General features: G+C 44.2%; 1 protein-coding gene across 2 annotated transcripts in view; it reads left to right on the top strand.

The window, feature by feature from the left end:
* Positions 1-357: 357 nt before the first annotated feature.
* Positions 358-21,223, top strand: part of cfap97 (cilia and flagella associated protein 97) — a 44,751-nt gene continuing 23,885 nt past the window's right edge. The window contains exons 1-2 of one of the 2 annotated variants that reach the window (XM_070878981.1): positions 358-1,181; positions 4,464-4,726. In XM_070878981.1, coding sequence (XP_070735082.1) covers positions 467-1,181; positions 4,464-4,726 — 978 coding nt within the window. In that variant the 5' untranslated portion in view covers positions 358-466. Of the gene's footprint in view, positions 1,509-4,463; positions 4,727-21,223 lie in introns of both variants that reach the window. The other variant, XM_070878973.1, reaches the window with a different exon arrangement.

The following is a 21,223-nucleotide window of genomic DNA, read 5'->3' as shown; positions in this document are numbered from 1 at the left end:
TTTCAGACTGCAGCGAATGTCATGTAAGTGAACCTCCAGGAATAGGTCCAACCAGAGTTGGCAACCCTACCTCCTTCTGCGCTGTAAACTTCTATGAGTGAGCTAATGTGCGGAGAGAGTTAAGGTTCGAGAGACCAAAGGGCCTTGTGATATCTGAGGCTTTAGATTGTTTTTGAAATGCTGACGCTCATCTCCCTTCCGTCATTTAATGCGCCGCATCGCAAATACCCGCGGTGCCGCCGGACGCAGAAAACGGAAGTGACGTTGTTAGTAACGCTCCTGAGAAACCGAAGCGAAGACAAAACAAGCATTAAAAAATTGTGAGAGAGATCGCGAGTGACGGGGGTCAGGGGCCGAGTGACGGGGGTCAGAGGGCGCGTGACGGGGGTCAGGGGCCGAGTGACGGGGTCAGATTGTGAGGCGGTGAGTGTGAAGCAAAGCCACTGAGTCCCTCTGACCGCCACCAATGGACAGCGACACGAACCTGGACGGGGAGGTCGATCACTCCTTCTTCGACAGCGACAGCGAGGGCGGGAGGTGCAGCCCCGGCCCCGACACAGGCCCCAGTCCCGGCCCCCACACCGACACAGACCCGAGCTCCGCGGACGCTTCCTACCTGGGCAGCGACGGTGAGGGGCCGGGGAGCTCGCTGTGCCAGGGCGAGTGCGGCCAAGGAGCGACTGGCCAATGCAACGACCATGTATCAGAGAGCCGAAGCCGGCCGGGAAGTTTGGCTTCCCCCGCCTCCTTGTCCTCTGCATCCCCCGCCTCCGAATCGCTCTCTTCCCCGTCCTCCTCCTCCTCCTCATCATCATCATCATCATCCAGTGGAAAGGAGGCCAGCTTCCCAGGGGAAGCTCGGGTGAAAAGCACAAGGCCGTCCAATCATTCGGGGGACAACGCGGGAAGCAGCGATGAAGGCAGCCGGGAGATTGGATGCAGACCACAGTCTGGCCCCAGTGCCCAGCGGAGTTCCCGCTCCAGGTCGGGTGAAGCTGCTCCTTCGGATCCAGCACCAAATTCTGAGTCGGACTCCGACAGCCGCAGCTCGGATCGCTCGTCTTCCTCTTCATCAGGGAAATGCTCTCCATCTCTCCCCACATCCCAGCGGCGACCCAAATCTTCCCCGAAGTCCAGGAAAGGGCCGATCAAAGGCCAAGGGAAGGACGAAGACTCCGAGGGTACAGTAACCGACGTGACTCCCCTCACTAGTCCCGATAGCAGTCCCGTTTACCGATGTAAAGAATCAAAAGCCAACTCCCGCAGGAAAAAGAGCAGCACTAAACAGGAAAATATTAGCCAGGAAGTCTACAGCAGTCTGGACAGATTAAGCTTTGATAAGGGAAATGGTCAAGGGAGGCAAAAGTCACGGAGGCAGAGGCAACCGAGGGAAGCTAAGTCTTGCGCTATGTCTTCAAAGTCAGATTCTTTGGGGCACAAGAGGCTTGATCAAAGACATAGACAGAAGATCATCAATGATGCCACTGATCTTAACCAACTACTGAAAGGTGAAACTTAAACTGTTTCTTTTTGTCAGATGAAGGTTAGTTATTAAACCGTTAATAAACTTTATTTCAGTTGTAGAAACATACTAGTAATTGCCCAGGGATGAACCCTACCCTATATATGATCTATTGATACACCTGTTAATATATTACAAATCTGCCACATGCTGTTTGCAAAGCCTTACTTCCTGTGACAACAGCCTTAAGGAAATGTGTCACAAAAACATAATAAGAGCAGGAGTAGGCCATTTGGCCCTTTGAGCCTGCTCTGCCACTTAATAAGATGGTGGCTGATCATCTAGCTCAGCTCCACCTTCCCGCAATATCCCCATATCTCTTGGTATCCAAAAATCTATCGATATTTGTCTTGAATATACTCAACGACTGAGCATCCACAGCTCTGGGGTAGAGAATTCCAAAGATTCACAATCCTTTGAGAGACACGGATTAATCAAGGACAGCCAGCATGGATTTGTTAAGGGAAGGTCATGTCTGACTAACTTGATTGAATTTTTTGAGGAGGTAACAAGGAAGGTTGATGAGAGTAGTCCGTTTGATGTAGTGTATATGGATTTTAGCAAAGCTTTTGATAAGGACCCACATGGCAGACTGGTCACGAAAGTAAAAGCCCATGGGATCCAGGGCAAAGTGCCAAGTTGGATCCAAAATTGGCTCAGAGGCAGGAAGCAAAGGATAATGGTGGATGGGTGTTTTTGTGACTGGAAGGCCTTTCCAGTGGGGTTCCGCAAGGCTCAGTATTAGGTCCCTTGCTTTTAGTGATGTATATCAATGATTGAATGTAGAGGATATGATTAAAAAGTTTGCAGATGAGACAAAAATTGGCCGTGTGGTTCATAATGAAGAAGAAAGCTGTAGACTGCAGGAAGATATCAATGAACTGGTCAGGTGGGCAGAATAGTGGCAAATGGAATTCAATCCAGAGAAGTGTGAGGTAATGCATTTGGGGAGGGCTAACAAGGCATGGGAATATACAATAAATGGTAGGACACAGAAGTGTAGAGGAACAAAGGGACCTTGGAGTGCAAGTCCACAGATCGCTGAAGGTAGCAGGCCAGGTAGATAAGGTGGTTAAGAAGGCATATGGAATACTTGCCTTTATTAACTGAAACATAGAATACAGGAACAAGGAGATTATGCTTGAACTGTATAAAACACTAGTTGGGCCACAGCTGGAGTACTGTGTGCAGATCTGGTCATCACATTACAGGAAAGATGTGATTGCACTAGCAAGGTTACAGAGGAAATTTATGAGCATGTTGCCTGGACTGGAGAATTTTAGCTCTGAGGAAAGATTGGATAGACTGGGGTTGTTTTCTTTGGAACAGAGGAGGTTGAGGGGAGACCTTATTGAGGTGTATAAAATTATGAGGGGCCTAGATAGAGTGGATAGGAAGGACTTATTTCCCTTAGCAGGGGAGGTCAATAACCAGGGGGCATAGATTTAAAGTGCTTCGTAGGAGGTTTGAGGGGAAATATTTTCACCCAGAGGGTGTTGGGTGTCTGGAACTCACTGCCTGAAAGGGTGGTAGAGGCAGAAACCGTCACCACATTTAAAAAGTACTTGGATGTGCACTTGAAGTGCCGTAATCTACAGGTTTACAGACCTAGAGCTGGAAAGTGGGATTAGGCTGAATAGCTCTTTGTCGGTCATCATGGACGCGATGGGCCGAGTTGGCCACATTCCGTGCTGTAAATTTCAATGAGTGCAGACATTTCTCCTTATCTCAGTCCAAAATGGCCAACCCCTTATCCTGAGACTAGTGAATCCTAGTTCTAGACTCTCCAGCCAGGGGAAACATCCACCCAGCATCTACCCTGTCACGCCCCTTTAAAATTTTGATATGTTTCAATGAAATCACCTCATTCTTCTAAACTCTCGTCATGCCGCAATTATACCCTCCTGCCAGTGGTGCTGCTGTAGCATCTTAGTTTTGCATCTCCCAGCTCCTCAGCTGGTATTGCAGAGAGACTCAGATGTTCCAACCAACTGTTTCCCAAGTTGCCATAAGTTTTGATGTTTTACTATTATATAAAATCTAACTATTATACCAGATGACAGAATGTGTCACTAAATTTAAATTAAGAACTGAAGTATGGCTGTGTGTTTATAATCCAATTAACCTTGTCTATAACAGCCCCTGAAGACTATACTTACTCTTGACTCCCCGTGTGTAATGCCAAAGCTGAATAATTATTTGGAAAGGCAGTTAGACATGTAGTGCATCTGATGTGTTTTGACAATGCATCTATATTTTTGCAAATTTCTGTTTTCTGTCATGCTTCAAGAAAAAGATTTTAAAAAAAAACAAGGCAATATCTCTAATCTTTCAGGAACTCATTAGTTTTGAATGTTCCTCTGTTCGCATGTGTATTTGTTGCTGCAGAATGTTGGGTTATGCAACTTCAAACTGAAGAAACATTTTAGTTGTGTTGTTGCTAGATGCACTGAGCTTATTAGTAACAATGCCCGATAGGGGGGGGAAAGCCAATACACATTAATGGTGCGCCGATATGTTGCTTGTGATGTTCTTAATTTAACACCTTAAATTGTTCCCACCATTATCACCACCTATGCTGATGTACTATGTTACCTAGTTAAAATACCCTCCTTGATGCACAGCATAATCTGTTGGGGCAGATTCTGTAATCTAAGTGTGCCGATTGGTTGGGTGGTTTTCACGTTTTAAGCGGGAATGTGAAGATTTCACATGCCCATCATTGCACTTCACTAAAATTGTGATGATAAAATCCATCAACAGTGTGGTAATGAAACTTTCACACCCACCTTTACATTTTACTAAAATTTTACTGAATCCTTTTATTGTTGAATTTTGCATTTGAGCAATTTTACTCGTTTACCCAAGACTGGTTGTGTTAAAAGTTTTTTTTTTAAGTGTTGAATTTAAAGTAATCTGAATGCTGTTGTTCCTCTTTCAGCTATGATGCATTTGGAAAAGAGAGAGCTGCGAAAAATAGTTACTGATTTTCCACCACAGAGGTACAGGAAAAACTACACCTTCAGTAATGACGAGACAAAGCGGATTGATCGCGAAAATCAGAGATTGTTACACGAACTGACCCGAAAGGCCACAAAGCCAACAGTTGTTGCACCAAAGAAAATCTCACCTGCGACGGTCCGAATTTACCACAGCACTCTGAACAGGCAGCGGGAGCAAGTGAGGATCGAAAGAGAAAACCTGGTGAGTTTTCTACATAGCCCAGAGGTAGAGAAGCAGGAGTGCCCAGAAAATTTCAAAAAAGCTACATTGAGCTTTCTGCTGAATTAGCTGGTCTCACAAAGGGAGGTGCTGTGATACAGTCAGTCAGTCTAGGCTAATCAGGGTGCTCACTTCTGATTTTCCAAAGACCACCTGTTGGCTGTGGAGCCTGCAATAGCTGAGGTTGAATAGCACATTGACACTCCATCCAGGCTCATGCATGGTGAATGACTACTTGGGCAAAATAACAGAGAGATGCTGCTGCTCAGGGAACCATAGAACAGCCAGAGAAGGGAGAAAAATCAATATTTTGATAATGGTTTTTGTCATTCAACAAATTTTGTAGAACATATAGTTTAATTCTGATCTGTTAACTTGGAATTTTTTTAAATATTTGATCCTTTTTAACTGGGTTCCATATGTCTTGTATGAAAAGACTGATCAGTTGTAAATCAGATGTACCCATAGTCTGTGTATAATGGTTCACAACTTGGAATAATGGCACTACTTGCATTGTGAGGAGGACACAAAACATTTGCAAAAGGATATAGACAGGCTAAGTGAGTGGGCAAAAAATTTGGCAGATGGAGTATAATGTTGGAAAGTGTGAAGTTATCCACTTTGGCAGAAATAATAGGAAAGCAAATTATAATTTAAATGGAGAAAAATTGCAAAGTGCTGCAGTACGGAGAGACCTGGGGGTCCTTGTGCACGAAACACAAAATGTTAGTATGCAGGTACAGCAAGTAATAAGGAAGGCAAATGGAATGTTGGCCTTTGTTGCAAAGTGGATAGAGTATAAAAGCAGAGAAGTCCTGCCTCAACTGTACAGGGTATTGGTGAGGCCACACCTGGAGTACTGCGTACAGTTTTGGTCTCCGCATTTAAGGAAGGATATACTTGCATTGGAGGCAGTTCAGAGAAGGTTCACCAGGTTGATTCCGGAAATGAGGGGATTGACTTATGAGGGTAGGTTGGGCCTATACACATTGGAGTTCAAAAGAATGAGAGGTGATCTTATTGAAACTTATAAGATAATGAGGGGGCTCGACAAGGTGGCTGCAGAAAAGATATTTCCACTCATGGGGAAAACTAAAACTAGGGGACATAGTCTTAGAATAAGGGGCCGCCCATTTAAAACTGAGATGAGGAGAAATTTCTTCTCTTAGAGGGTTGTAATCTATGGAATTCTCTGCTCCAGAGAGCTGTGGAGGCTGGGTTATTGAATATATTTAAGGTGGAGATAGATTTTTGAGCGATAAGGGAGTAAAGCCTTATGGGGAGCGGGCAGGGAAGTGGAACTGAGTCCATGATCAGATCAGCCATGATCTTATTGAATGGCGGAGCAGGCTCGAGGGGCCAAATGGCCTACTCCTGCTCCTATTTCTTATGTTCTTAAGATGTGTAGGGTAACTGTAGAAATGGCTATGCGAATGCCTTCATACACAGGAAAAACATTGGCAATAATTAAACCCAGAAGTTAAAACAGGAATCAGTAAATGGTAGGGTATAATACCTGTCATGGAAACTTCATTACTGTAAGTAGTATCATTACAGTGGAAGTGGATATCACAATTGATGGTCTTCAAAGCACGGGCCACTGATTTGATTGAAGAATTTGCTTGAGACCTCTGAATAGTAGATTATTCTGTGCTAATTTATTAAATGCTGCATATAAAACACCATTTAAAAACTGTGCTGGGATCCCAACTATTTACAATCTATATAAACGATTTGGAAGAAGGGCCTGAGTGTAACGTAGCCAATTTTGTTGATGATACAAAGATGGGAGGAAAAGCAATGTGTGAGGAGGACACAAAAAATCTGCAAAAGGACATAGACAGGCTAAGTGAGTGGGAAAAAATTTGGCAGATGGAGTATAATGTTGGAAAGTGTGAGGTCATGCACTTTGGCAGAAAAAAAAAATCAAAGAGCAAGTTATTATTTAAACGGAGAAAGATTGCAAAGTGCCGCAATACAGCAGGACCTGGGGGTACTTGTTCATGAAACACAAAAGGATAGTATGCAGATACAGCAAATGATCAGGAAAGCCAATGTTATCTTGGCCTTTATTGCAAAGGGGATGGAGTATAAAAGCAGGGAAGTCTTGCTACAGCTATATAAGGTATCGGTGAGGCCGCACCTGGAATACTGCGTGCAGTTTTGGTTTCCATATTTACGAAAGGATATACTTGCTTTGGAGGTGGTTCACTAGGTTGATTACGGGGATGAGGGGGTTGAGTTATGAGGAAAGGTTGAGTAGGTTGGGCCTCTACCCATTGGAATTCAGAAGAATGAGAGGTGATCTTATCGAAACATATAAGATTATGAGGGGCTTGACAAGGTGGATGCAGAGAGGATGTTTCCACTGATGGGGGAGACTAGAACTAGGGGGCATAATCTTAGAATAAGGGGCCACCCATTTAAAACTGAGATGAGGAGGAATTTCTTCTCTGAGGATTGTAAATCTATGGAATTCGTTGCCTCAGAGAGCTGTGGAAGCTGGGACATTGAATACATTTAAGATAGAGATAGACAGTTTCTTAACAGATAAGGGAATAAGAGGTTATGGGGAGCGGGCAGGGAAGTGAACCTGAGTCCATGATCGTATTAAATGGCGGAGCTGGTTCAAGGGGGGCCGTATGGCCTACTCCTGCTCCTATTTCTTATGTTCTTATAAATTCAAATCATTCTTTTTAACCATAAAATGAACAAATGGGATTCTATAGACAAAGGAATTTAAAAATCTGTGCGTATTTCTTAGTGCACTGTTGATTCATTCAGGTTGAATTCTTATCCATCCTATTTAATGCACATGTTAACTCCCTTTAAAATAAACAGATTGATGTCTTTGCTAAAATAGCAAAAACAGGAATTTGAATGCAAAAGTGTTAAAAAATTCACCAAAAGTACGCACAAGGTAAATTAAACTCGTGCTCCTCTAGCCAAGTTGTTCCAGTACAGCTACAACACTCGGTACCTACCCGATAATGTGAAAAATTGCCCAGGTATGTCCAGTTCACAAAAAGCAGGAGAAATCCAAGCTGGCCAATTACCACCCCATCAGCCTTCTCCCAGTCATCTGGCAATTAACGGAAGGTGTCGTTGACACTGCTATCAAGTGGCAGTTACTCTCCAAGTAATCTACTCACTGATACTCAATTTAGGTTCTGCCACTTGGCACTAGACCCCATTACAGCCTTGGTCCAAACATGGATAAAAGAGCTGAATTCCAAAGGTGAGTGCGAGGACTGCTCTTGACATCAAGGCAGCATTTGACTGAGTGTGGCACCAAAGAGCTCTAGTAAAACTGAAGTCCGTGGGGATTCAGTTTAATGCTAGGGATTCCCCATCCCTAGCATCAGGCAACTCACCTCCCCTAAAACACTGGCACACACCTGTCCCCCATAGCTGAAATCCTATCGCGGGAGAGAAAATAGGAACGAGTTGGGGTCTGAAGTTGTTAAAGTCAATATTACAGCCAGAGGGCTGCCAACTAACTGCCTAGTAGAAAGAAGAGGTGCTGTTTTTTAAGCCTGTGTTGAACTTTATTGGAACACTGTAAAAGACCAAAGACAGATAGGTCAATCTGGGAAGGTGGCAGAGAATTTAAGTGGCAAGCAACAGGGAGTTCGGGGTCATACTTGCAGACAGAACAGAGGTAGTTGGCAAATCGCATGTCCACTCTATGGCCCCAAGTTTCCACATGCTACAAAACGGGTGCCCCTCTGAGCTGGGCACCCGTTTTTCGCGCCGAAAAGGACGCCTGAAAAAAAACCGCGCGATTCTGGAGCGCTTTGCAGCTTGGCGCGGCGCCCAGGGGGCGGAGCCTACCGCTCGCGCCGATTTTGTAAGTGGGAAGGGGCGGGTACCATTTAAATTAGTTTTTTTCGTGCCGGCAACGCTGCGTGTGCGCGTTGGAGCGTTCGCGCACACACAGTGTGAAGGAAACATTGGCACTCGCCCATTTTTGTAGTTCTTTGTAGCTGTTTAATTTTTGAACATTTTTTAATAAAAGCACATTGCCCTTCCATGATCAGCACTGAGGCTTCTTGCAGCAGTGAGAAGGCTGCAGGAAGCCTCAGAAGTTGAGGCAGTCGTTTCCCGACGGCCTCCGCCCCCCCCCCACTGCCGTCGGGAATGGCTGCTTCAACATCTGAGGCGTCCTGCAGCCTTCTCACTGCCTCCTCCCCCACCCCCCTGCCGTCGGGAACGGCTGCCTCCTCCTCCCTGCCTCCCCCCCGCTGCGGTCGGTCGGTCGGGCCCTAACTCCCTCCCCCCTCCCGCCGTCGGGAACGGCTGCCTCCTCCTCCCTGCCTCCCCCCCGCTGCGGTCGGTCGGGCGGGCCCTCACTCCCTCCCCCCTTCCCGCCGTCGGGAACGGCTGCCTCCTCCTCCCTGCCTCTCCCCCCGCCTCCCCGCCGCTGCGGTTGGTCGGGCCTTCCCTCCCTCCCGTTCACGAGAACGACGCCACACCGCTGAGCTGACTTTAAGGCTTCCACCTCAAGTGGAAGGCTGCACAAATGCCTGCTTTACTGCCTGCCTGACCCTCCCTCCCTCCCGTTCGCGGGAACGACGCCACACCGCTGAGCTGACTGAACCTGCCTAAAGCACTTTCACACAGGTAGGAAGATGGTTTATTTAATCTTTTCTTTGCTTATAAATGTTTATTCAGGTTGGATTTATTTGTATAATATTTGTATAAGTATAAATAAGGATTTATTGTAGAATTTAATGACTTCCCTTCCCCCCCCTCCCCCGCCCCCCCCCCCCCCACACCTCGTTCCGGACGCCGAATTTGTAACCTGCGCCTGATTTTTTTAATGTGTAGACAAGGTTTTTTCAGTTCTACAAAAATCTTCACTTGCTCCATTCTAAGTTAGTTTGGAGTACGTTTTCACTGTGGAAACTTTGAAATCAGGCGTCAGTGGCCGGACACGCCCCCTTTTGAAGAAAAAATTCTGTTCCAAAGTGAAACTGTTCTAACTGACTGGAACTGCAGAAAAAAAAATGTGGAGAATTGCGATTTCTAAGATAGTCCGTTCTCCACCAGTTGCTCCTGAAAATCAGGAGCAAATCATGTGGAAACTTGGGGCCTATATTTCGTCTCACCATTGTAGATGAGACTGTACTTTGAGCATGAAAGCAGTGTAGTAGGTTGGAGGAAGTACGTATAAAGTTGCTGTCTTGTCCGGAAGGAGTGTGAGGGTGTAATAAACGTATGAACAATGCCAGACAGGTAAAGACCATCTGGTCCATCGAGCCTGTCCCGCACAATTGCAATAACTTGTGTATCACAACTTATACACTCCACCCCACCTGAAAGATGATATCCTGGGAGAGGCAAAAAAACAGATTAAAAAATCCCAAGCCAATTTGGGGGGGGGAAATATCTGGGAAATTCCTCTTCGCCCCATCTAGGCGATCGAAACTAGTCCAGGAGATCACTTTGGCCTTGAATTCCCTGCAGTACCTACCTTCTGAAAGAGATGATCGCCACCCCAGCCAGAAACACATCCAGCTTTCACTTGAAGGAATTCAGTGAGTCTGCATCCACCACAGGAAGCGGCAGCTTGTCCAGAGGTCTACTATTCTCTGGGAAAAGAGCCACCTCCTGACATCTATTCTAGATGTAGCTCTATGCAACTTAAAGTTGTGACCCCTGGTCCTGCCTAACCTATTTAATTGAAATGAACTGTCAGCTGGAGCACCGTCTATTCCCTTCATTATCTTATAAACCTCAATCAGATCCCCCTAAGTCTACGCTGTTCTGAGGTACAGAGTCCCAACTCTTTCAGCCTATCTTGATAACTATGATGCTTTAGACTTGGAATTAGCCTAGTGGCCCTCTTCTACACCCTTTCCAGAACCTCAATATCACTCACCATGTGAGGAGACCAAAACTGGACACTAATCCAAGTGCAGCCTGACTAAGGTCTTGTAGAAGGGCAAAACAGCATACCTAAACCTCGTCTTATACGCAATTAGAAAATAGGAGCAGTAGTAGGCCATTCGGCCCTTCGTGCCTGCACCGCCATTCAATATGATCATGGCTGATCCTCTATCTCAACACCATATTCCTGTTTGTTCCCCATACCCCTTTTTTGTGTCTGGAAATCTATCTATCTCCTTCTTAAATATATTCAGTGATTTGGCCTCCACAGCCTTCTGTGGTAGAGAATTTCACAGGTTCATGATCCCTGAGTGAAAAAATTTCTCCTCATCTCAATCCTAAATTTCCTACCCTGTATCCCTCGACTGTGATCCCTTGTTCTAGACTTCCCAGCCAGGGGAAACATCCTCCCCGCATCCAGTCTATCTAACTCAGTCAGAATTTTATACGTTTCAATGAGATCCCCTCTCATTCTTCTAAACTCTAGTGAATACAGGCCTAGTCGACCCAATCTCTCCTCATGCGACAGTCCTGCCATCACAGAAATCAGTCTGGTGAACCTTCGCTGCACTCTCTCTATATCCTTTCTTAGGTAAGGAGACCAAAACTGCACACAGTACTCCAGGCCCCAAGCTATCACCATTTAAATAATACTTTGTCTTTGTTTTTCCTACCAAAGTGGATAACTTCACATTTATCCACGTTATACTGCATCTGCCATGTGTTTGCCCACTCATTCAACCTATCTAAATCGCCTTGCAGCGTCTTTGCATCCTCCTCACAACTCACAATCCCACCTAGTTTTGTGTCTCAGCAAACTTGGAAATATTACATTTGGTTCCCTCGTCCAAATCATTTATTATATATATATATATATATATATATATATATATTGTGAATAGTTGGGGCCCAAGCACTGATCCCTGTGGTACCCCACTAGTCACTGCCCACCATCCCGAAAAGACCCGTTTATTCCTACTCTCTGTTTCCTGTCAGTTAACCAATTTTCCATCCATGCCAGTACATTACCCCCAATCCTATTTGCTTTAATTTTGCACACTAACCTCTTATGTGGGACTTTATCAAAGGCCTTCTGAAAATCCAAATACACTACATCCACTGGTTCTCCCTTATCAGTTACATCCTCAAAAAACTCCAGTAGGTTTGTCAAACATAATTTTCCTTTCATAAATCTATGTTGACTTTGTCTAATCCCGTTGATATTATCAAAGTGTGCCGTTATCACATCCTTTGTAATAGACTCTAGCATTTTCCCTACTACTGATGTTGGGCTAACCGGTCTGCAGTTCGCGGTTTTCTCTCTCCCTCCTTTTTTAAATAGTGGGGTTACATTTGCCAACCTCCAATCTGCAGGAACTGTTTCATAATCTATACAATTTTGGAAGATGACAACCAATGCATCCACTATTTCCATGGCTACCACTTTTAGTACTCTGGCAATTGTCCTATGGATGCACTCCAACACCCTATTTGCTCTAGCTATTGCTGCACAGCATTGCTCATGTACCTTTAAGGATGTATGCACTAGAATGCCCAAATCTCTTTCTACCTCCACCATCTTTAATGTCTTTCCCTGAAGGGTGTATGAATGTTGAGCATTTGCCCTGCCCACCTGCATAATACTGCACTTATCTAAGTTATACATCATTTTCCAATCTTGAGCCCAATCTCCCAACACATTAAGATCTGCCTGAAGCAGACGAGCATCTCCTACAGTTCTAACACGCAAACAGATTTTGGTATCATTTGCAAATTGTGTTCCCAACCCCTGAATCCAGATCATTAATAAAAATAGTAAAAAGCAACGGTCCCAATACTGATTTCTGCAGGGCACCACTGGTGACCGGTCTCCAACAGATCCAAATCCATCTGGAACTACTTTTTGCCTGCTTCCTGCCAGCCAGTTCTCAATCCAGTTCAATATATTACCACTAATACCAGAAGCTCCGAAGAGAATCTTCTTATGCGGTACCTTATCAAAAGCTTTTTGGAAATCGAAGTAGACAATGTCTACTGGGCTCCCTCGTCCTCCAACTTTGTAACTTCTTCAAAAAAATACAATTAGATTTGTAAGACATGACCTCTTTTTTTAAATGAAGCCATGTTGGGTGTCCCTAATATGTCCCTCCCTATCCATGTATTCATATATTGCATCCCTTATGATTCTTTCAAGCATCTTACCTATTACTGATGTTAAACTGATGGGCCTATAGTTATCTGGGTCTGTCTTGTCACTTTCTTTTAAAATGAGGACTACATTAACCTCCTTCCAATCTGTAGGAACCATTCCAGAGTGCAGTGAGCTATTAAAAATACAGGCCAGGGGCTCACACAGCACATGTCCCATCTCCCGGAGGACCCGCAGGTGGGTATTAACCCTGACCTACTGCTCTATTTATTTTCAAGTTCTTAATTCTTTCTAAAATAATATGGTTATCTATGTTAATGGTACTAACAAAACAATAATATTAAATTCTAATATTCGAGCATCATCCTCAAGAGTGAAGACTGATGCAAAGGACTCATTTAATATTTCCACCATACCTAGTGAGTCCTTTGTAACCTGTCCTTGAACACCCCTCAGTGGCCTAATACAGTCTCTTACTCTTCACATAATTAAACAAGCTCTTCCCGTTATAGCCAGGGTTGTCAACAATCCTGCTTTCCATTAGCCTTTTTGCTGATCTAATAGCAACTTTTGTTTTCTTTATTCCTTATATTCAACCCTGTTTATTTGAGTATTAAATGTTTTTAATTTAATATTGTGGGTTGTATTGAATGGGCATCTCCTGTATTTGCATGGGAAGGTGCCAGGGGGAGGAGAGTTGTTGGTTGTTTGGGGTGGGGGGGGGGGGGGGTTAATGGAATAGTGTACCAGGGTGTAACGGAGGGATCAGTCCATTTTTTAGAATGCTGAGAGGGATGGGGAGGTGAGAAAAAAATGTTTGGAGGTGGTAGAAATGGTGGAAGATGATCTGTCGAATGTGCAGTGGCAGGTGAGGACATGGGTGGCGGTGGGGGGGAAGGGGCTCGAACACTTCCAAGAAGGGGTGAGGGCAGAAGTAAAGGAAATGGGTGGACTCAGTCAAGGACCCTATCAACCAACCTATTTTTTTTTCTTCCACCAGAAGGCTCATGGGGTGGAACCTGTTCCACTTGCCTGTTTTTCATACATCCCATTCCATTGCCTATCCATATAGTTTTTCTCATGTTCTCTGTGTCTGTCATATGTCCTGTATTTCTCTCATTGTGGCCCTTTTGTCTCCTGTGCATATCACTTCTGCCATTTAACCATTTTCTGATCCCCACCATAGCAAAGTCATTCTGTGTGTTTTCCTGCATGTGTGGTTATGTTTTCCTGCCCCTTGTTCTGTTCCTTTCTAAATGCCGTTTGTCTGTAATAGTTTCTAAAGAAAATATTCATGAAGGTCAAATTGATGCTGACTGGAATAAAATCTCTCGCCAGCATTAAGTATAAGTGGAGAGAAGCTCATGACATATGGACACCTATATTCGGAGAGCTTGTACATATATAGTCAAACACACGCAAATGCTGTTTATTTTTTATTGGGGTTTTAATGTTGTGCAATTGTGTCTTCCATTGCCGCTTGTTATTGCTGCCGAGTCTTGCTGTGTAGTCCTGTTAGATGACAGGAAGAGGGCATGTTTTACAACACATTGCATTAGTCCAGGGTCCTTGTGCATGAAACACAAAAGTTAGTAGGCAGGTACAACAAGTAATCAGGAAGGCAAATGTCATGTTGGCCTTTATTGCAAGGGGAATAGAGTATAAAAGCAGAGAAGTCCTACTACTGCACAGGGTATTGGTGAGGCCACACCTAGAGTACTACATACAGTTTTGGTCTCCGTATTTAAGGAAGGATATACTTGCATTGGAGGCTGTTCAGAGAAGGTTCACTTGGTTGATTCCAGAGATGAGCGGGTTGACTTATGAAGATAGATTGAGTAGGTTGGACCTATACTCATTGGAGTTCAGAAGAATGAGAGGTGATCTTATCGAATCATATAAGATAATGAAGGGGCTCGACAAGGTGGATGCAGAGAGGATATTTCCACTCATAGGGGAAACTAAAACGAGGGGACATAGTCTCAGAATAAGGGGCTGTCCGTTTAAAACTGAGATGAGGAGGAATTTCTTCTCTCGGAGGGTTGTAAGTCTATGGAATGCTCTGCCCCAGAAAGCTGTGGAGGCTGGGTCATTGAATATATTTAAGACAGTGATAGACAGATTTTTGAGCAATAAGGGAATAAAGGGTTATGGGGAGTGGGTAGGGACGTGGAGCTGAGTCCAGGATCAGATCAGCCATGTTGGTGTTAAATGGCAGAGCAGGCTCAAGGGGCCTACTCCTGCTCCTATTTCTTATGTTCTTATGATAGTGAGATCAGCTGGCATATAATTGTTGCTTAAAATACTGAATCACTTTCAGAGGCTTAATAGTGCTGTATGATTTAGGTAATTGAAATTTATTGCAATATTTTGGCATACCCATTAATTTCAGTGGCTAAGACTTTCACATTTTTGGATTTACTAAAGAAATTCAAGCATACAAGCCAAGTGCTCTTTGGTGCTGTAGTTTTCCTATTTTACTGTAAAAACCTCTTACTGAAATACTTCAGTGGTTGCATGTTAGTTCTCTTTACTGAAAAATCCTTTTGAAGCAAACTCTGATGACGATTTGCATCTGTGTACTGTAATGTCCTTCCCTTGTCTATAACAGGTTTATAGTTAGAGCTGAGCGGCTACACAACTGGGCAATTGAGCTGTAGAGAATTGGATCTATTATGTGTCAGCTAGTAGGAGGTTATGACAATCTAAGTAGCCTGACAGCTGTGCTTCACTTATCTTAAAAGATTTGCACTTGTCCATCTAGTAATGGAGCGGTTGTAGAACTGATGAAGATTTGTTTTGAGAAGGTGGGAAACCCAGCCTCAAATATTTATTAACCAGATATTCCCATTGCACACTATTAGAAATGGGAAGTTTACAGATTGTTTTAGTTTATATATTGAAATCTGAAATCGAACTACTAAAGGGTTAAAAGAAATACAGCGACACGTGCTAACATTGCATTACAACTTTTACAAAATTGCCGTTGTATTCTGGACAGTGTGAGAGTTATATTAACACCTGTTGGTCTGAAGGTTGTTATGACCTTGGACAGACTTGCCATACAGTGAGAGTTGATTTTGATTGGGCCATGTGACTCCAGCCCTTTAATACTAGGCCATTATGGTCATAGCCTACGAACGAGTCACAAGATCCTTTATCCCAGGCACACTCGTAAATCGTTTAGACCTGTTCCAGCAGTCTTCTGTTCAGTTCTACTCAATGTGATATTTTATTTTGAAAACTAACATAGAAACATAGAAAATAGGTGCAGGAGTAGGCCATTCGGCCCTTCGAGCCTGCACCGCCATTCACTGAGTTCATGGCTGAACATGCAACTTCAGTACCCCATTCCTGCTTTCTTGCCATACCCCTTGATCCCCCTAGTAGTAAGGACTTCATCTAACTCCTTTTTGAATATATTTAGTGAATTGGCCTCAACAACTTTCTGTGGTAGAGAATTCTCTGGGTGAAGAAGTTTCTCCTCATCTCAGTCCTAAATGGCTTACCCCTTATCCTTAGACTGTGACCCCTGGTTCTGGACTTCCCCAACATTGGGAACATTCTTCCTGCATCTAACCTGTCTAAACCCATCAGAATTTTAAACGTTTCTATGAGGTCCCCTCTCATTCTTCTGAACTCCAGTGAATACAAGCCCAGTTGATTCAGTCTTTCTTGATAGGTCAGTCCCGCCATCCCGGGAATCAGTATGGTGAACCTTCGCTGCACTCCCTCAATAGCAAGAATGTCCTTCCTCAAGTTAGGAGTCCAAAACTGTACACAATACTCCAGGTGTGGCCTCACCAAGGCCCTGTACAACTGTACCAACACCTCCCTGCCCCTGTACTCAAATCCCCTCGCTATGAAGGCCAACATGCCATTTGCTTTCTTAACCGCCTGCTGCACCTGCATGCCAACCTTCAATGACTGATGTACCATGACACCCAGGTCTCTCTGCACCTCCCCTTTTCCTAATCTGTCACCATTCAGATAATAGTCTGTCTCTCTGTTTTTACCACCAAAGTGGATAACCTCACATTTATCCACATTATACATCATCTGCCATGCATTTGCCCACTCACCTAACCTCTCCAAGTCGCTCTGCAGCCTCATAGCATCCTCCTCGCAGCTCACACTGCCACCCAACTTGGTGTCATCCGCAAATTTGGAGATACTACATTTAATCCCCTCATCTAAATCATTAATGTACAGTGTAAACAGCTGGGGCCCCAGCACAGAACCTTGCGGTACCCCACTAGTCACTGCCTGCCATTCTGAAAAGTCCCCATTTACTCCTACTCTTTGCTTCCTGTCTGACAACCAGTTCTCAATCCATGTCAGCACACTATCCCCAATCCCATGTGCTTTAATCTCTTGTGTGGGACCTTGTCGAACGCCTTCTGAAAGTCCAAATATACCACATCAACTGGTTCTCCCTTGTCCACTCTACTGGAAACATCCTCAAAAAATTCCAGAAGACTTGTCAAGCATGATTTCCCTTTCACAAATCCATGCTGACTTGGACCTATCATGTCACCTCTTTCCACATGCACTGCTATGACATCCTTAATAATTGATTCCATCATCTTACCCACTACCGATGTCAGGCTGACCGGTCTATAATTCCCTGTTATCTCTCCCTCCTTTTTTAAAAAGTGGGGTTACATTGGCTACCCTCCACTCCATAGGAACTGATCCAGAGTCAATGGAATGTTGGAAAATGACTGTCAATGCATCCACTATTTCCAAGGCCACCTCCTTAAGTACTCTGGGATGCAGTCCATCAGGCCCTGGGGATTTATCGGCCTTCAATCCCATCAATTTCCCCAACACAATTTCCCGACTAATAAGGATTTCCCTCAGTTCCTCCTCCTTACTAGACCCTCCGACCCCTTTTATATCCGGAAGGTTATTTGTGTCCTCCTTAGTGAATACCGAACCAAAGTACTTGTTCAATTGATCCGCCATTTCTTTGTTCCCCGTTATGACTTCCCCTGATCCTGACTGCAGGGGACCTACGTTTGTCTTTACTAACCTTTTTCTTTTTACATATCTATAGAAACTTTTGCAATCCGCCTTAATGTTCCCTGCAAGCTTCTTCTCGTACTCCATTTTCCCTGCCCTAATCAAACCCTTTGTCCTCCTCTGCTGAGTTCTAAATTTCTCCCAGTCCCCGGGTTCTCTACTATTTTTGGCCAATTTGTATGCCACTTCCATGACTTTAATACTATCCCTGATTTCCCTTGATAGCCACCTTCCCTTTTTTATTTTTACGCCAGACAGGAATGTACAATTGTTGTAGTTCATCCATGTGGTCTCTAAAAGGAGGAGGAACTGATGCAAAAAGGCTTGGATGAGATGTAGGTGCAATTTCTGTTAGCTATAGGAGTTGCATACACATTGTTGACTCTGAGAATATCACTCAATGCAACTATTATGTGGTATAATTGCTACACTACAGAGGAAGAAGAGCCAAGAACTAAAAGTATAAATAGCGTAGAACTGGAGTTTGCCACATTAGAATCTGCTTGATCAAATGAGGCTGTCTCAGATAATATATTGAGAGCTTGCCTGCAACTGTACATTGTGGAGTTACAGAATGAACATTTCAAGGGCTTTGATGTTTATTTTATTAATTAGAATTAAGACTTGATCATGCCACAGCAGTGGTTAAGTGCCACTGCTGAGAGGTGATCTGGGAGCATAGCTGTGTGCCAAAGTTTTGGTTAATGGACTTGATTCCACTGCTATTTGAACATAAGAAATAGGAGCAGGAGTAGGCCCTTCGAGCCTGCTCCGCCATTCAATAAGTTCATGTCTGAACTTCCACCTCAACATCATCTTCCTGCACTATCCCCAAATCCAAAAATCTGTCGATCTCTGTCTTGATATACTCAATGACTGAGTATCCACCGCCCTCTGGGGTAGAGAATTTCAAAGATTCACAACCCTTTGAGTGAAGAAATTTCTCCTCATCTCAGTCCTAAATTTGCACAGACATTTCCCTATTGTACAAGTTGCGGAGACAATGACAGGGAACCCATTCACATTGCCACAGCATCTTGCAGCAATCACAGAATTACATCAAATCTACAACACAGAAACAGGCCATTCGGTCCAAAAGGTCGATGCCCATGCTTATTCCTGGTGGTAGTAGTAGTAGTACTCCATATGATCCTCCTCCCACTCTAATTACCTTTTTCCCACCCTGTCCCCTCTAATTTCTTTTCCCTCATAGAAAATGGGTGCAGGAGCAGGCTATTCGACCCTTCAAGCCTGCGCCGCCATTCAATATGATCATAGCTGATCATTCAACCTCAGTACCCCACCCCAGCCTTCTCTCCATACCCCTTGATCCCTTTAGCCTTAAGGGCCACATGTAACTCCCTTTTGAATATGTCCGACGAACTGGACTCAACAACTTTCTGTGGCAAAAAATTCCACAGGTTCACAACTCTCTGGGTGAAAAGGTTTCTCCTCATCTCAGTCCGAGATGGCTTACCCCTTATCCTTAGACTGTGTCCCCGGTTCTGGACTTCCCCAACATCGGGAACATGCTTCCTGCATCGAACCTGTCCAGTCCCGTCAGAATCTTATACGTTTCTTTGAGATCCCCTCTCATTCTTCTAAATTCCAATGAGTATAAGCCTAGCCAATCCAGTCTTTCCTCACATATCAGTCCTGCCATCCCGGGGATCAGTCTGGTGAACCTTCGCTGCACTCCCTCAATAGCTAACACATCCTTCCTCAGATTAGGGGGGATGGGATGGGAGACAGAGGGAAGTAGAATGGGGGCAGAAGCAAAAGATAGAAAGAAGAAAAGTAAAAGTGGAGGGCAGAGAAACCTAAGGCAAAAAGAAAAAAGGGCCACATTACAGCAAAATTCTAAAGGGGCAAAATGAGTTAGAAAGACAAGCCTGAAGACTCTGTGCCTCAGTGCAAGGAGTATTCGGAATAAGGTGGATGAATTAACTGCGCAGATAGCAGTTAATGGGTATGATGTAATTGGCATCACGGAGACATGGCTCCAGGGTGACCAAGGCTGGGAACTCAACATCCAGGGGTATTCAACATTTCGGAAGGATAGACAGCAAGGAAAGGAGGCGGGGTGGCATTGCTGGTTAAAGCGGAAATTAATACAATAGTAAGAAAGGACATTAGCTTGGATGATGTGGAATCAGTATGGGTGGAGCTACGGAATACCAAAGGGCAGAAAACACTAGTGGGAGTTGTGTACAGACCACCAAACAGTAGTAGTGAGGTTGTGGACAGCCATCAAACAAGAAATAGGGATGCATGCAATAAAGGTACAGCAGTTATCATGGGTAACTTTAATCTACATATTGATTGGGCTAACCAAACTGGTAGCAATGTGGTGGAGGAGGATTTCCTGGAGTGTATTAGGGATGGTTTTCTAGACCAATATGTCGAGGAACCAACTAGGGAGCTGGCCATCCGAGACTGGGTGATGTGTAATGAGAAAGGACTAATTAGCAATCTTGTTTTGCGAGGCTCCTTGGGGAAGAGTGACCATAACATGGTAGAATTCTTTATTAAGATGGAGAGTGACACAGTTAATTCAGAAACTAGGGTCCTGAACTTAAGGAAAGGTAACTTCGATGGTTTGAGGCGTGAATTGGCTAGAATAGACTGGCAAATTATATTTAAAGGGTTGACGGTGGATAGGCAATGGCAGACATTTAAAGATCACATGGATCAACTTCAACAATTGTACATCCCTGTCTGGAGTAAAAATAAAACTGGAAAGGTGGCTCAACCGTGGCTAACAAGGGAAATTAAGGATAGTGTTAAATCCAAGGAAGAGGCATATAAATTGGCCAGAAAAAGCAACAAACCTGAGGACTAGGAGAAATTTAGAATTCAGCAGAGGAGGACAAAGTGTTTAATTAAGAGGGGGAAAATAGAGTACGAGAAGAAGCATGGCGGGAACATAAAAACTGACTGCAAAAGCTTCTATAGATATGTGAAGAGAAAAAGATTAGTGAACATAAGAACATAAGAATCAGGAACAGGAGTAGGCCATCTAGGCCCTCGAGCCTGCTCCGCCATTCAATAAGATCATGGCTGATCTGGCCATGGACTCAGCTCCACTTACCCGCCCTCTCCCCGTAACCCTTAATTCCCTTATTGGTTAAAAATCTATCTATCTGTGACTTGAATACAAACGTAGGTCCCTTGCAGTTGGATTCAGGTGAATTTATAATGGGGAACAAAGAAATGGCAGACCAATTGAACAAATACTTTCAACGAAGGAAGACACAAATAACCTTCCGGAAGTACGAAGTAACAGAGTGTCTAGTGAGAAGGAGGAACTGAAGGATATCCTTATTAGGCGGGAAATTGTGTTAGGGAAATTTATGGGATCGAAGGCCGATAAATCCCCGGGGCCTGATAGTCTGCACCCCAGAGTACTTAAG

Source organism: Pristiophorus japonicus, chromosome 1 (assembly GCF_044704955.1).
Source record: "Pristiophorus japonicus isolate sPriJap1 chromosome 1, sPriJap1.hap1, whole genome shotgun sequence".
Lineage (NCBI taxonomy): Eukaryota > Metazoa > Chordata > Chondrichthyes > Pristiophoridae > Pristiophorus > Pristiophorus japonicus.
The sequence above is the reverse complement of the archived record's forward strand: the minus strand, read 5'-3'. Positions and strand labels throughout refer to the sequence as shown.